The sequence below is a fragment of the Salvelinus namaycush genome, chromosome 17, assembly GCF_016432855.1.
Source record: "Salvelinus namaycush isolate Seneca chromosome 17, SaNama_1.0, whole genome shotgun sequence".
NCBI classification, from domain to species: Eukaryota; Metazoa; Chordata; class Actinopteri; order Salmoniformes; family Salmonidae; genus Salvelinus; species Salvelinus namaycush.
The window spans coordinates 5,716,029-5,728,539 of record NC_052323.1 but is presented as its reverse complement, the minus strand read 5'-3'; the positions used below and the strand labels follow the sequence as shown (position 1 = coordinate 5,728,539).

General features: G+C 43.1%; 1 protein-coding gene and 1 non-coding gene across 2 annotated transcripts in view; both read left to right on the top strand.

The window, feature by feature from the left end:
* The window catches only part of LOC120061875 (teneurin-3-like), a 178,857-nt gene that overhangs the window by 91,738 nt on the left and 74,608 nt on the right, over nt 1-12,511 (top strand). The window contains exons 4-6 of the mRNA XM_039011653.1: nt 2,778-3,016; nt 7,063-7,188; nt 12,252-12,466. Coding sequence (XP_038867581.1) covers nt 2,778-3,016; nt 7,063-7,188; nt 12,252-12,466 — 580 coding nt within the window. The remainder of the gene's footprint in view (nt 1-2,777; nt 3,017-7,062; nt 7,189-12,251; nt 12,467-12,511) is intronic.
* Nucleotides 2,523-2,597, top strand: trnav-uac. Its single transcript has one exon. It is a non-coding gene; the product is annotated as a tRNA-Val (tRNA).

Here is a 12,511-nt window from a genome sequence, read left to right as displayed (position 1 = left end):
GGAACGCTTTCGACACCTTGTGGAGTCCATGCCCTGATGAATTGACAAAGGTTGCTGGTTCAAATACAGAGCTGACAAGGTAAAACATCTGTCTGTGTTCGTGAGCAAGGCACTTAATCCTAATTTGCTCCAGTTGCGCCGTACTACTATGTCTGCCCCTATAAAACAACACATTTCACTGCACCTATCCAGTGTATGTGACAATAAAACATATATATTTTTTCTATACCATAAATACTGTTCGCAATAAGGTGCAGTTAGGCTATACATTGACTGCCTCATACGTCCTATGGAATCCAGTTAAACTCTGTCACACATATTTAATAAAGAGCAGTTGAAACAGGTATTATTACACAAATTCAACGTTTGCGGTTCCACACGCTACTTTTATAAATGGTCTGTCGGTCCTCATCAGATTCGCTTGTCGGGAGTCGGCTCATAAAATGAAATTATGTCTCGAGTCAGAAAATCATCCAATGATAGTTTCACGATCAGTGCCACACTCCTGAAAGAATAGAGTGTGGAGTATATCTCTGTCTTCCATGGGAAATGAAGATCATTATTCTTGTTTTTTTTAATATAATTTGCGTAGATGAACTACATTCGTAAATACTTAATAAGATTGTGGTTTCTTATATGATTATCATTTTAAAAAATCACAATAACAAATAATCGTATTTTGTGTCCGCAATGAACATATCTCTCAAGTCAATGTTTCATGTCTTAATGCTAATTAAACAAATTGACTTATTATGTGCAGCAGCCTGAGCGCACTGGGGAAGCATCCCTAAATGGCGCCTCTCTGATCTTTGCATGCACAATGGTCCAGAAACACCAAGGGACTGCCCCCAGAAAACATCATCACACAGATGAGCTCTGCTGCACTAGGCTAGCACCTGCTACCAGGTCCCCTGCTGAGGGGGCTGGTGGTTCCATGGGTTGGGGGGGGGTTGTAGTGTGAAAGAGCGATAGGGAGAGAGAAAAAAGAGAGGAAGGGAGAAGGAGAGAGTGAAAGATTAAAGGGGTGAGAGAGAAAGAGAGCGAGGAAGGGATAACTACTGATAGGAAGAGAGAAAAAGACTGAGGGACAGTGAATGGGAAAGAGAGAGATGGACTTAGGTGCCCGCTACATCGGTAGAGTGCCCGGGTCACGGTTTAAAGAGTCGTATTATTCCACCAATGCCGATGCTAACACAATGCAGTGGCTAATAGGTAGATTACATAGTCAAAGGGCGTTAGTGCTCATTGTTTCTAATGTACTCCCTCACCTACAGCAGGGGCTTAGCTGAGGTCCAAATCCGCCCACTGTATGTTTTGTCTTTTGTCCTCCACATGAGTGTTTCAAATGTCAAACTGATTACAAGGAAGTGAGTTGAGCAAAGGGAACCTGCCTTGGCTATCGCTTTTGTGTGAAGGCCATTTCAATGAGACTCACACACTCATGCATGCGCACGCACACACACACAGACACAAATGCACACACATCAATAGAGCTGCCCGAATTGCTATAGTAATGTGCTTCATTGCTCACGCTCCTTCTAATCGATTACGTATGGTCATCCAGTGTGTATAGCCGCAGACATTTATACCGCCTCTCTGTTTGGTGATCATTTCCAAAAACATTTCCTCTGAGCCACCACTGTTTGCACGCAGTCTGCTATCCTATAAAGCACAACAGTGCTTTATATTCTGCAGATGAGTAGTGGGACCTGAAATGCAATAATCCATTTAGTGTGAACTAACCTTTTGTATTGGCTATTTTATTCAATATCAACTATCTGTGAAATGGCAACATTTGTTGCATTCTCGTAGCCAAGCAGCAAGTAAATAGGCCCCAGTATTCACAGTATGCTCAAATCAATATCACTGCATATATCAGAAATAAGTATGCCGCCCACCCCTTTTTTCTGACCAATCAGTGACATGAATCCATTAACCTGGGAGAAAAGAAAAACGGACATATTCCAGATCCCTGAACTCATAATACACATGAATATGCTTTACTTCCAACTTTTCAAACAAGCTGCTGAATCCACCATACAGTCTGTGCCAGATCTGTGAATACCCCTGTTTGAATACCACACATCATTCTGAGTGACATACTGTAGCTTTATAAATCATTTAGCAGATTCTTTTTGGCAAAAGTGACTTACAGAACTGTCAATGTTGTGAATATAGTGACACATATTGTGGAGTGGCATCATAAACTTATGGCTCTGTTTATCGAACCTAAAATCACACCAACAGATTAGTGGCACAACAGGAAGATTCTTACCAACAATTAGTGGAGGGACGGACGATGTGATAGCAAGAGAGGCATCAAGGCATAATTTGTCAATTTCAGAGAGTTTCACATTGGTTTAAAAAGTTCATAGACAAGGCCAGGGTAGTGCTTGTGATTTAAAACTCCTTAATTACCCATAATGGCCTTTCGTACAGGAATACTGGAATACTGACATGTCCATGTTTTCTCTTACAAAAGAGATGTCCTTTAAATGAGATTAGCCTGGAATAAATATTTTGGTATTCTGTGGCTCAGTTGGTAGGGCATTGTACTTACAATGCCAGGGTTGTGGGTTCAATTCCCGCTGGGGCCACATATATGAGAAAAAAGATTCACGGATGACTAAGACCTTTTGTATAAAAGTGTCTGCTAAATGGAATATATTTTATATTAAATAAAGGTTAAATAGGAATACATAACCAAATATATATATTTTTTCTGTCTTCATCATTATCTAATATTCATGTATACATTTTCTGTTTTGTTTCCCCAGACACTTCCTCTTTAAAACGGGCACAGGAACAACCCCTTTCTTTAGCACAGCAACCCCAGGTTACACCATGGCAACAGGGGCAGTGTACTCCACACCGGCACGCCCCCTACCCAGAAACACCCTCTCTAGAGGGGCGTTCAAGTTTAAAAAATCGCCCAAGCACTGTTCCTGGAGGTGCACCGCCCTGAGTGCAGTGGGCGTGGCTGTCCTGCTGTCAATCATCCTCTGCTATTGTATAGGTAACTATAGCCCCTCCTTATTGACATTGTTGTATTAGTCCGTAGTTAACCATGACCTTTCCTGCTTGCACTGTATTGTGTTTATACTGTGTATTATGTCGTATAGGTAGCTATAGGCCTCCTCTACAACACCCACTCTCCAAAGCTAAGCTAAGTATAGAAAAGAGTATAAGAGCAATCATCCCTACATACATAGACAACTACGGGTACGACAACTACTTTCAAAGGCCTTTCAAAGATAGTATCTTTGCAAATATAAATGGCTTGCCATTCAACCTTAGTGGTGAAACAGCCGTCAGTTCTCAGGAGAGACTTCCTGACAGCACCCACCACACTATAACACAGGATATCTCTTACCCTTTCCAATAGGTTCTACTATAGACTTTCTGATAGACAAGTTGACTTGACTGATTGGCTTTGAGTCAGCTCAATCAGCGTTGACTGACGACTGTATAGGCTGTGCTAAAAGTGGATCTTCTCATTGGTAAGATAATTGGTACGATAATGCTCTTTCAGCATTATCTTGCATTATCTTGCTGAGCAGATATAGCAGACTTTAGGATATTGTTCCACCAGTCGGTGTATGTCAGTCGGATACAGAGACATGTCCCGATGACATTGTCGTGTTTGAATCTGTCAGATCATGGCATTTCCACTGACAAGGGCTCTGCATCATCCTGCTATTCTGATAAAACACCCACAGAGTGGCAGCACTGACAGCAGGTTAGCGTTTTTCGTCATGAATCTTGTTCTGGAGGCAGCTCTGCAGAATGGTCACTAGCTAGCACAGCCACAAAGTCATTAAAACTAATTTTAAATGTAACCTTAACCAGACTGTTAACCTTAATGCCTAACCCTAAACTTAAATTAAGAACAAAACGCTTCTTTTTTTCATGCATTTTTATAATATAGCCAATTTTGACTTTGTAACTAGCCTATCTAAGGGGAAATTGCTCAGTTCTGCCTCCATGACAAGACTCATGACAATAAACGTCAACCTGCTCACTGACATGACCCAGTCCTATCCATAGGAGCCCTGAAAGACAGACAGTTTAAATTCACCTCGACACCCTACAATGACACTGTCTAGAGAACAACACGCCCAGCACCCTACTGACAATATTAGTTTATCACAAGGTTGTCACTTGTCTTGACTGACCTTCTCACAACCTATTTGCAACATTGTGACAACGTCATGTGTTGATGGTGGATAACCCACGAAAAAAGGGAACTATCCTAAGAACTTGAAAGCCTTCCTCTCCAAAGTGTTTTGAGAAGAAGCGAGGGAGGGGATGCAAGGAATCGAGAGCTGTAAGACTTTCTGGTGCAACAAAATGTCTTCCAGGAAGTGCTTTCATCTCTTTCATTAGCGAACCATTTCCCCTATAGGACATAATTCCCCCACAGAATGGGCTTTGCCAGGTTTTTACAGCATGCATCAAAGATGACTTCTCACTAACCTTTAGCGGCTTGACCATAGCGATAAAACAGGGGGAGATTTATCTGTCCTAACTGTCTTCCTGAGTGATACACACTCTTAATCTTGGTCTGTGTGACTTTCCCCTGAACTGCCATAGGATTCATATGGTGCTGAAGGGAGGACAGGATGACATGCTGGTCTAGAGACAAATAGGTCTGTGTAGAAATGATACAATGGAGAATACCGGGGAGAGTGCTCTCCATAGCAGAGGGCCATAAAAGTGCCATATCGATATCCATGTACATTATCCCTTTATGATCTGGACCCTGTTTTTTAGTGATTCATGTTTTTATCGTGCTCTATCATAACTTGCATGTGATTCTAATGTGTGTGTGTTTTGTGGGTTGTCTTGTTTCTGGATTCCGCTTATACGGCTTATGAGTGCGCCGATGGCTTAAGGGTGTGTTTGCGTTCGTGTGGGCCTGTGAGTGCATGAGTGTGTTTGCCACGTGGGAGTTCCTATTGGTGTGAGTTCAACAGATATAGGCTTTCGTTGCCAGTTGCCTCAGGTTGAGTTTTTCACCTTCCTCTCTTTCATCTGCAGCCATAACACCTGCCAGGTGCAATGTCTTAAATAGCTTCAATATACACTCGTATACTTTGCCTCTGCCAGCCCCCAGATAAGAAACACAGTCCCACACATGCAGAACTTACAAGGAAACTCTCATGCGCTCTCACATGCACTCTCACATGGTCTCTCTCTCTCTCGCACTCTCTATCTCTCGCTCTCTCTAACACGCACACACACACACACACACACACACACACACACATACACACACACACACACACACACACACACACACACACACACACACACACACACACACATCGTACATTAGCAAGTCAAGTCAGTAAACAAAAAACAACTATACTGAATAAAACTATAAACACAAAATGTAAAGTGTTGGTCCCATGTTAAATGAGCTGAAATAAGAGATCCTAGAAATGTTCTCAAATTCTCAGATTTAGTGCACACATTGTTGAGTGAGCATTTTAACCTTTGTCAAGATAATCCATCCACCTGACAGGTGTGGCATATCAAGAGGGTGATTAAACAGCATGATCATTACGCAAGTGCGGACAATAAAAGGCCACTCTAAAATGTCTCAAGTTTTGAGGCAGTGTGCAAGTGTCATGATGACTGCAGTAATGTCCACCAGAGCTGTTGCCAGAGAATTCAATGTTAATTTCTCTACCATCAGCTAACTCCAACATTGTTTTAAAGAATTTGGCAGTGCGTCCAACTGGCCTCACAACCGCAGACCACATGTAACCACGCCAGCCCAGGACTTCCACATCTGGCTTCTTCCCCTGCGGGATTGTCTGAGGGGGGGGGGGGGGGGGGGCTGAGGAGTATTTCTGTCAGTAATAAAGCCCTTTTGTGGGGAAAAACTCATTCTGATTGGCAGGACCTGGCTCCCCATTGAGTGGGCCTGTATTTCAATTGACTGATTTCCTGACTGATTTCCTTGTATGAACTGTAACACAGCAACTTCTTTGAAATTGTTGCATGTTGCATTTATATTTTTGTTCAATACAACTGACACCAGGCTGCATCCATATGCATCCATCCTATTTCTCCAAACTTGTCAAAAATGTGATCCCATTCTGCATTCTCTCTGATTCCGCTGAATTGTCTCTCCTTTGCGAGTCAGCTATGTATTTTCCGCAGTTAAGACCCTATACCCTGTCGCCCTGCAAGGAGTGCGTTTCGAAAAAACTTTTGATTCAGATCAAACCGCTCAGAAATCCGAAACGGTGGAGTTTGACCTCCTCAGCACGGCTCCACAGCTGCCAATCTTTGAAGGAGTCTCACCCTCTCACTGTGTTCATAGAAGACCAAGTCTCCCCAAACAACAAGACACAGCTTGATAGCATCTTATTCAGAGACGGGGGTTGGATAAATAAAATTGCATTTTGGTTGGTTACGCAATACTAGACTAGCAAAACTAGATAGTTTGAGGCTCGAAGACACTTTTACCCTCTGACACACAAATACACATAGAAACAATTCGGTTTCCAGATTTTTGTCGTTGTTGTTGATTTAGGGGTGTCCTTGTGTCGCTTGTTTTTGAATTGCTTGCTTTGTATTAGAGGAGTTGAGGAGTAGACCCTCATCTGCCTCCTCCTGTCTGTTTGGTGACAAATGTTTGGGTTTGTAAGTACAACGTCCCACTGTGCTCTTTGATGCAGTGCTGTTTGTGTCCCGACACTCTAGTGTGCCTAAAGAGGCACAGCAGTGTTCCTCCTCTCCTCAGTATTGATCGTGCTTGCTGTGTCTGGGCCCTGTAGAGTTTTACAGTAAAACACTTAGCCTACATGGGGAACACCCATAGTAAGCTAACCTAGTACAAAATAATTCCCACTCTTTAGTATTTCTTAGACATTGAAGATGTAGGGCCATATATAGAAGGATTTAATGCAGAGGGGACAAGGTCACCCCAGGCCACAAAATGATGTATTGTCTGATCTCCTTTTCCTGCTGTCCAGCAAGTGTTGTGTCTTAACGATTTCATCGTTTGCCCTAACCTTAGTATATTCCACTGTTTTGTTCACATTACAGCAATGCACTTTTTCGGCCTCAACTGGCAACTTCAAGAAACAGAAAACCAACCCTCGTTTGAGAACGGAGGGGTGAAGGCTTTGCCCACTCAACCAAGCGTACTGACAGTACTCTCAGCTGACTATGGTAAGGACCTTAGCTAAACCTATTCAGATAGCCCTTTACCTAAGTATTTAGCATACATCTGGGAAAGGAACACAACATATTTCTAAGTTTCTGAATATGTTTGTAGCCCTAAATTGCACTGGATGCTTGTTTGTTTGTTCATCCGGCTTGCTGATGTGATGCATTTGGCTCAGCACAAAAATGGTCCCAAAAGTAGCCTTGCCTGTACTGTAGATACCTTCTGAATTGTCCAGACAGCTTTGCACAACCTAGTCATTATACCGTACCCCATTCAGCCTTTACCAGTAGAGGTAATTTTGTATGCGACGTGTGCCACCTTCCTTCCTCTTTACAGCAAAAGGCTGTATTATTAGGTATGTAAGATGCACAGCCATGATGGTATTCATTGGGTTTGAGGAGGCAGGTGAAAGCTCAGTGTGATTTAAACTGGTCGAGATTTAAAACCTTGCTAGTAGTGCTAATGACAATAGCAGGAGGCTCGTTTTGGGACTGTTTAAAGGCAAATTGGTAGCAGGCCATTTTCTCTCTGGAGGCAAACGTGTCTCTGAATGTCTTCATTTTGGCGCCACGGACAGGAAAGGTCCTCATGCAAAAAGCACCCACACAAACAAAGATAGAAAACACCCTCATTAACGACCTTCACAGGTATTAATGGAGTACCAAAATCACAAATGGACCACTCTTGGTTTTTATGGTCATCCCCCTCTTCAAAGGGGGGGACACTCTTGACCCAAACTGCTACAGACCTATATCTATCCTACCCTGCCTTTCTATGGTCTTCGAAAGCCAAGTCAACGAACAGATTACCGACCATTTCGAATCCCACCGTACCTTCTCCGCTATGCAATCTGGTTTCAGAGCTGGTCATGGGTGCACCTCAGCCACGCTCAAGGTCCTAAACGATATCTTAACCGCCATCGATAAGAAACAATACTGTGCAGCCGTATTCATTGACCTGGCCAAGGCTTTCGACTCTGTCAATCACCACATCCTCATCGGCAGACTCGACAGCCTTGGTTTCTCAAATGATTGCCTCGCCTGGTTCACCAACTACTTCTCTGATAGAGTTCAGTGTGTCAAATCGGAGGGTCTGTTGTCCGGGCCTCTGGAAATCTCTATGGGTGTGCCACAGGGTTCAATTCTTGGACCGACTCTCTTCTCTGTATACATCAATGATGTCGCTCTTGCTGCTGGTGAGTCTCTGATCCAGTCTCTGATCCAACTCTACGCAGACGATACCATTCTGTATACTTCTGGCCCTTCTTTGGACACTGTGTTAACAAACCTCCAGGCGAGCTTCAATGCCATACAACTCTCCTTCCGTGGCCTTAAATACAAGTAAAACTAAATGCATGCTCTTCAACCGATCGCTGCCTGCACCTGCCCGCCTGTCCAACATCACTACTCTGGACGGCTCTGACTTAGAATATGTGGACAACTACAAATACCTAGGTGTCTGTTTAGACTGTAAACTCTCCTTTCAGACTCGCATCAAACATCTCCAATCCAAAGTTAAATCTAGAATTGGCTTCCTATTCCGCAACAAAGCATCATTCACTCATGCTGCCAAACATACCCTTGTAAAACTGACCATCCTACCAATCCTCGACTTCGGTGATGACATTTACAAAATAGCCTCCAATACCCTACTCAATAAATTGGATGCAGTCTATCACAGTGCCATCCGTTTTGTCACCAAAGCCCCATATACTACCCACCACTGCAACCTGTACACTCTCGTTGGGTGGCCCTCGCTTCATACTCGTCGCCAAACCCACTGGCTTCAGGTCATCTACAAGACCCTGCTAGGTAAAGTCCCCCCTTATCTCAGCTCGCTGGTCACCATAGCAGCACCCACCTGTAGCATGCGCTCCAGCAGGTATATCTCTCTGGTCACCCCCAAAACCAATTCTTCCTTTGGCCGCCTCTCCTTCCAGTTCTCTGCTGCCAATGACTGGAACGAACTGCAAAAATCTCTGAAACTGGAAACACTTATCTCCCTCACTAGCTTTAAGCACCAGCTGTCAGAGCAGCTCATAGATTACTGCACCTGTACATAGCCCATCTATAATTTAGCCCAAATAACTACCTCTTTCCCTACTGTATTTATTTATTTTGCTCCTTTGCACCCCATTATTTCTATCTCCACATTCTTCCATTCCAAATCAACCATTCATCTCCCTTATCTCACCTCACTTGCTCACATTGTATATAGACTTATTTTTCTACTGTATTATTGACTGTATGTTTGTTTTACTCCATGTGTAACTCTGTGTTGTTGTATGTGTCGAACTGCTTTGCTTTATCTTGGCCAGGTTGCAATTGTAAATGAGAACGTGTTCTCAACTTGCCTACCTGGTTAAATAAAGGTGAAATAAATACATTAAAATAAAATGGTCTTTATTTTAAACTGTGAAATGGGAAGCTGACATAACTACATAGACGGATTCATACAAAGAATTTTGGATGAATATTGTTTGTTGTAATCTAAACTCCGGAGGGCCATTGTGAGAAAAATGCAAATCATTTTTTATTTACATTTCATTTCACTAGTCCTGCTTTAGAATAAACACATGAGTGGAACTAAGTGGTTTTTGAAATAATGATCAGGCAAACAGATTTTAACAATAATGCTTTGATCATGACATCACTGTACACGGATGTAGGGTATTTAACTTTTCATTTGAGAATAAGTCAAATCAAAATAAATTCATCACGTGCTTCGTAGGTGTGGACTAACAGTGAAATGCCTACTTCCAAACAATGCAGAGAGAAAGAGAATAGAGAAATAATAGAAAAGTAAAACCGGCAGTAATAATAGATACACAATGAGTCATGATAACTTGTCTATATACAAGGGGTACCAGTACCGAGTTGATGTGGAGGGTACGAGTTAGTTGAGGTAGAGACCATATCACAGGAGGTTGGTGGTACCTTAATTGGGGAGGACAGGCTTTTGGTAATGACTGGAGCGGAATAGGTGGTATGGTATCAAATAGATCAAACACATGGTTTCCATGTGTTTGATGCCATTCTATTTGCTCCGTTCCAGCCATTATTATGAGCCGTCCTCCCCTCAGCAGCCTCCACTGTACTGTATGTACATATAACTAAGGAAAAAGTGACAGATAGTGAACAGTAGCAGCAGCGTATGTGATGAGTCAAAAAAGTGAGTGCAAAAAGGGTCAATAGTCCGGGTAGCTATTTGGTTAACTATTTAACTAACTATTTAGCCATCTAATGGCTTGGGGTTAGAAGCTATTCAGGGTCCTGTTGGTTCCAGACTTGGTACATCAGTACCGCTTGCCGTGCGGTAGCAGAGAACAGTCTATGACTTAGGTGGCTGGAGTCTTTGACAATTTTTGGGCCCTTCCTCTGGCACCGCCTGAAGTAGAGGTCCTGGATGGCAGGAAGCTCCGCCCCAGTGATGTACTGGGCCGTACGCACAACCCTCTGTAGCGCCTTCCGGTGGGATGCCAAGCAGTTGACATACCAAGCGGTGATGCAGCCACCCAAGATGCTCTTAATGGTGAAGCTGTATAACTTTTTGAAGATCTGAGGACCCATGCCAAATCTTTTCAGCCTCCTGAGGGGGAAGAGGCCTTGTCGTGCCCTTTTCATGACTGTGTTGATGTGTTTGGACCATGATAGATCCTTAGTGACGTGGACACCGAGGAACTTGAAGCTCTCGACCAGCTCCACTTCAGCCGCTTCAATGTGAACGGGGGTGGGGTCAGCTCTCCGTTTCCTGTAGTCCACGATCACCTCATTTGTCTTGCTGACGTTGAGGGAGAGGTTCTTGTCCTAGCACCACACTGCCAGGTCTATGTCCTCCTCCCGTAGGCCAGGGATCATCAATTAGATACATTTTATCTTGAGCTGCTGGTTAGGTGGCCGTGAAAATAATTACAAATCATTTGTAGACTGCAAATTGACCGCATAATCATTTCAAACCTTGCTTACATTTGTATACGACCACATCATATTATGCATGGGATTACTTGGGAACAGATTTCCAAATTTAAGGTCACTTGGAGCTGATTTCCTGGTGTTTTTACAGTGCTTTATGTCGAACAAAATACCCCATAAGAGGGGAACCCTGTTATAGCCTGTCTCATTGTCGTTTGTGATCAGGCCTACCGCCGTCGTGTCATCAGGCAAATTCATGTTAGATCGTAACTCAGACAGAGTCATGTTTAAGTGGGTGTCTTTGCAGCTACATAAACCTTTAAAAGCATCACTTCCCCGTCCTTTTGATATATTGTATCAGGTAGTGTATCAGCTATTACATTTAGATCCTTAACATTAGTGAATCACCAGTACCACAAAAAAGATAGGGAAACAGATGGTGGAACGATCTGTTCCAGTCTCATAATGGAGCAACCAGCAAGGGTCTATTTGAGTGGGAATAAAGAAGTTTGTACACCGTCATCAACTGAGTTTGTACCAGGAAGTAGAAATATCTGTAACTACTGAAGCTGACTTGTATTTCTATGTTGGACTGTGTCTCACCTAATGAGCAGGACTCATATCATGAGGGCCGGCGATATAGACTGTGAGCTGTGAGTCATATCAAATCAAATCAAGCTTTATTTATACAGCCCATTTCAGACATGGAATGCAACGCAATGTGCGTCACAGGAAAACATAAAAAATAAAGAAATATGAAAATAAAAACAGGAATATTTATTACACAACAAAAATAAGAGGATGAAAAACTAAAGAAAAACAACAAAAACTGAACGACTAGCACCAAAGGAAAAGCAAAGCTAAAAAGGTGTGGTTTTAAGATCTTTTAAATATGTCCACAGTTTCGGCCCCCCTCAGGTTCCCTGGTAGGCTGTTCCAGAAGCTGGGGAATAATGACTGAAGGCTGCTTCTCCATCCTTTTATTTCAATCAAGGTGATATTGAAAATGTTATCATTTTGCCGAAAATGGGTTCACAGAACACAAGAACAGATGTTTGTAAAACTGTAACTGGTTTCAGAGAGCTTGTACAGTATAGGTATAGTTTTCAAATATGGTGATGATCTGGTAAGCGCTCTCTCTTTCTCCCTTCCAGGCAGGAATGGTGCGGCCCACCAGGAAAACAGCTCCGTTGACACCGGGCAAGTGGAAGTGGGCAGGAGGGTCGGTCAGGGAATACCGCCAGGGGTGTTCTGGCGCTCTCGGCTGGCTATGGAACAGCCGCGCTTCCTCAAGTTCAACATCTCTGTTCAGAAGAATGCACTGGTTGGGGTCTACGGGAGGAAGGGTCTCCCACCATCTCACACACAGGTAAATGGTACATCTGTTGAGTAGGGTGTAAAAATCTGACTGTGT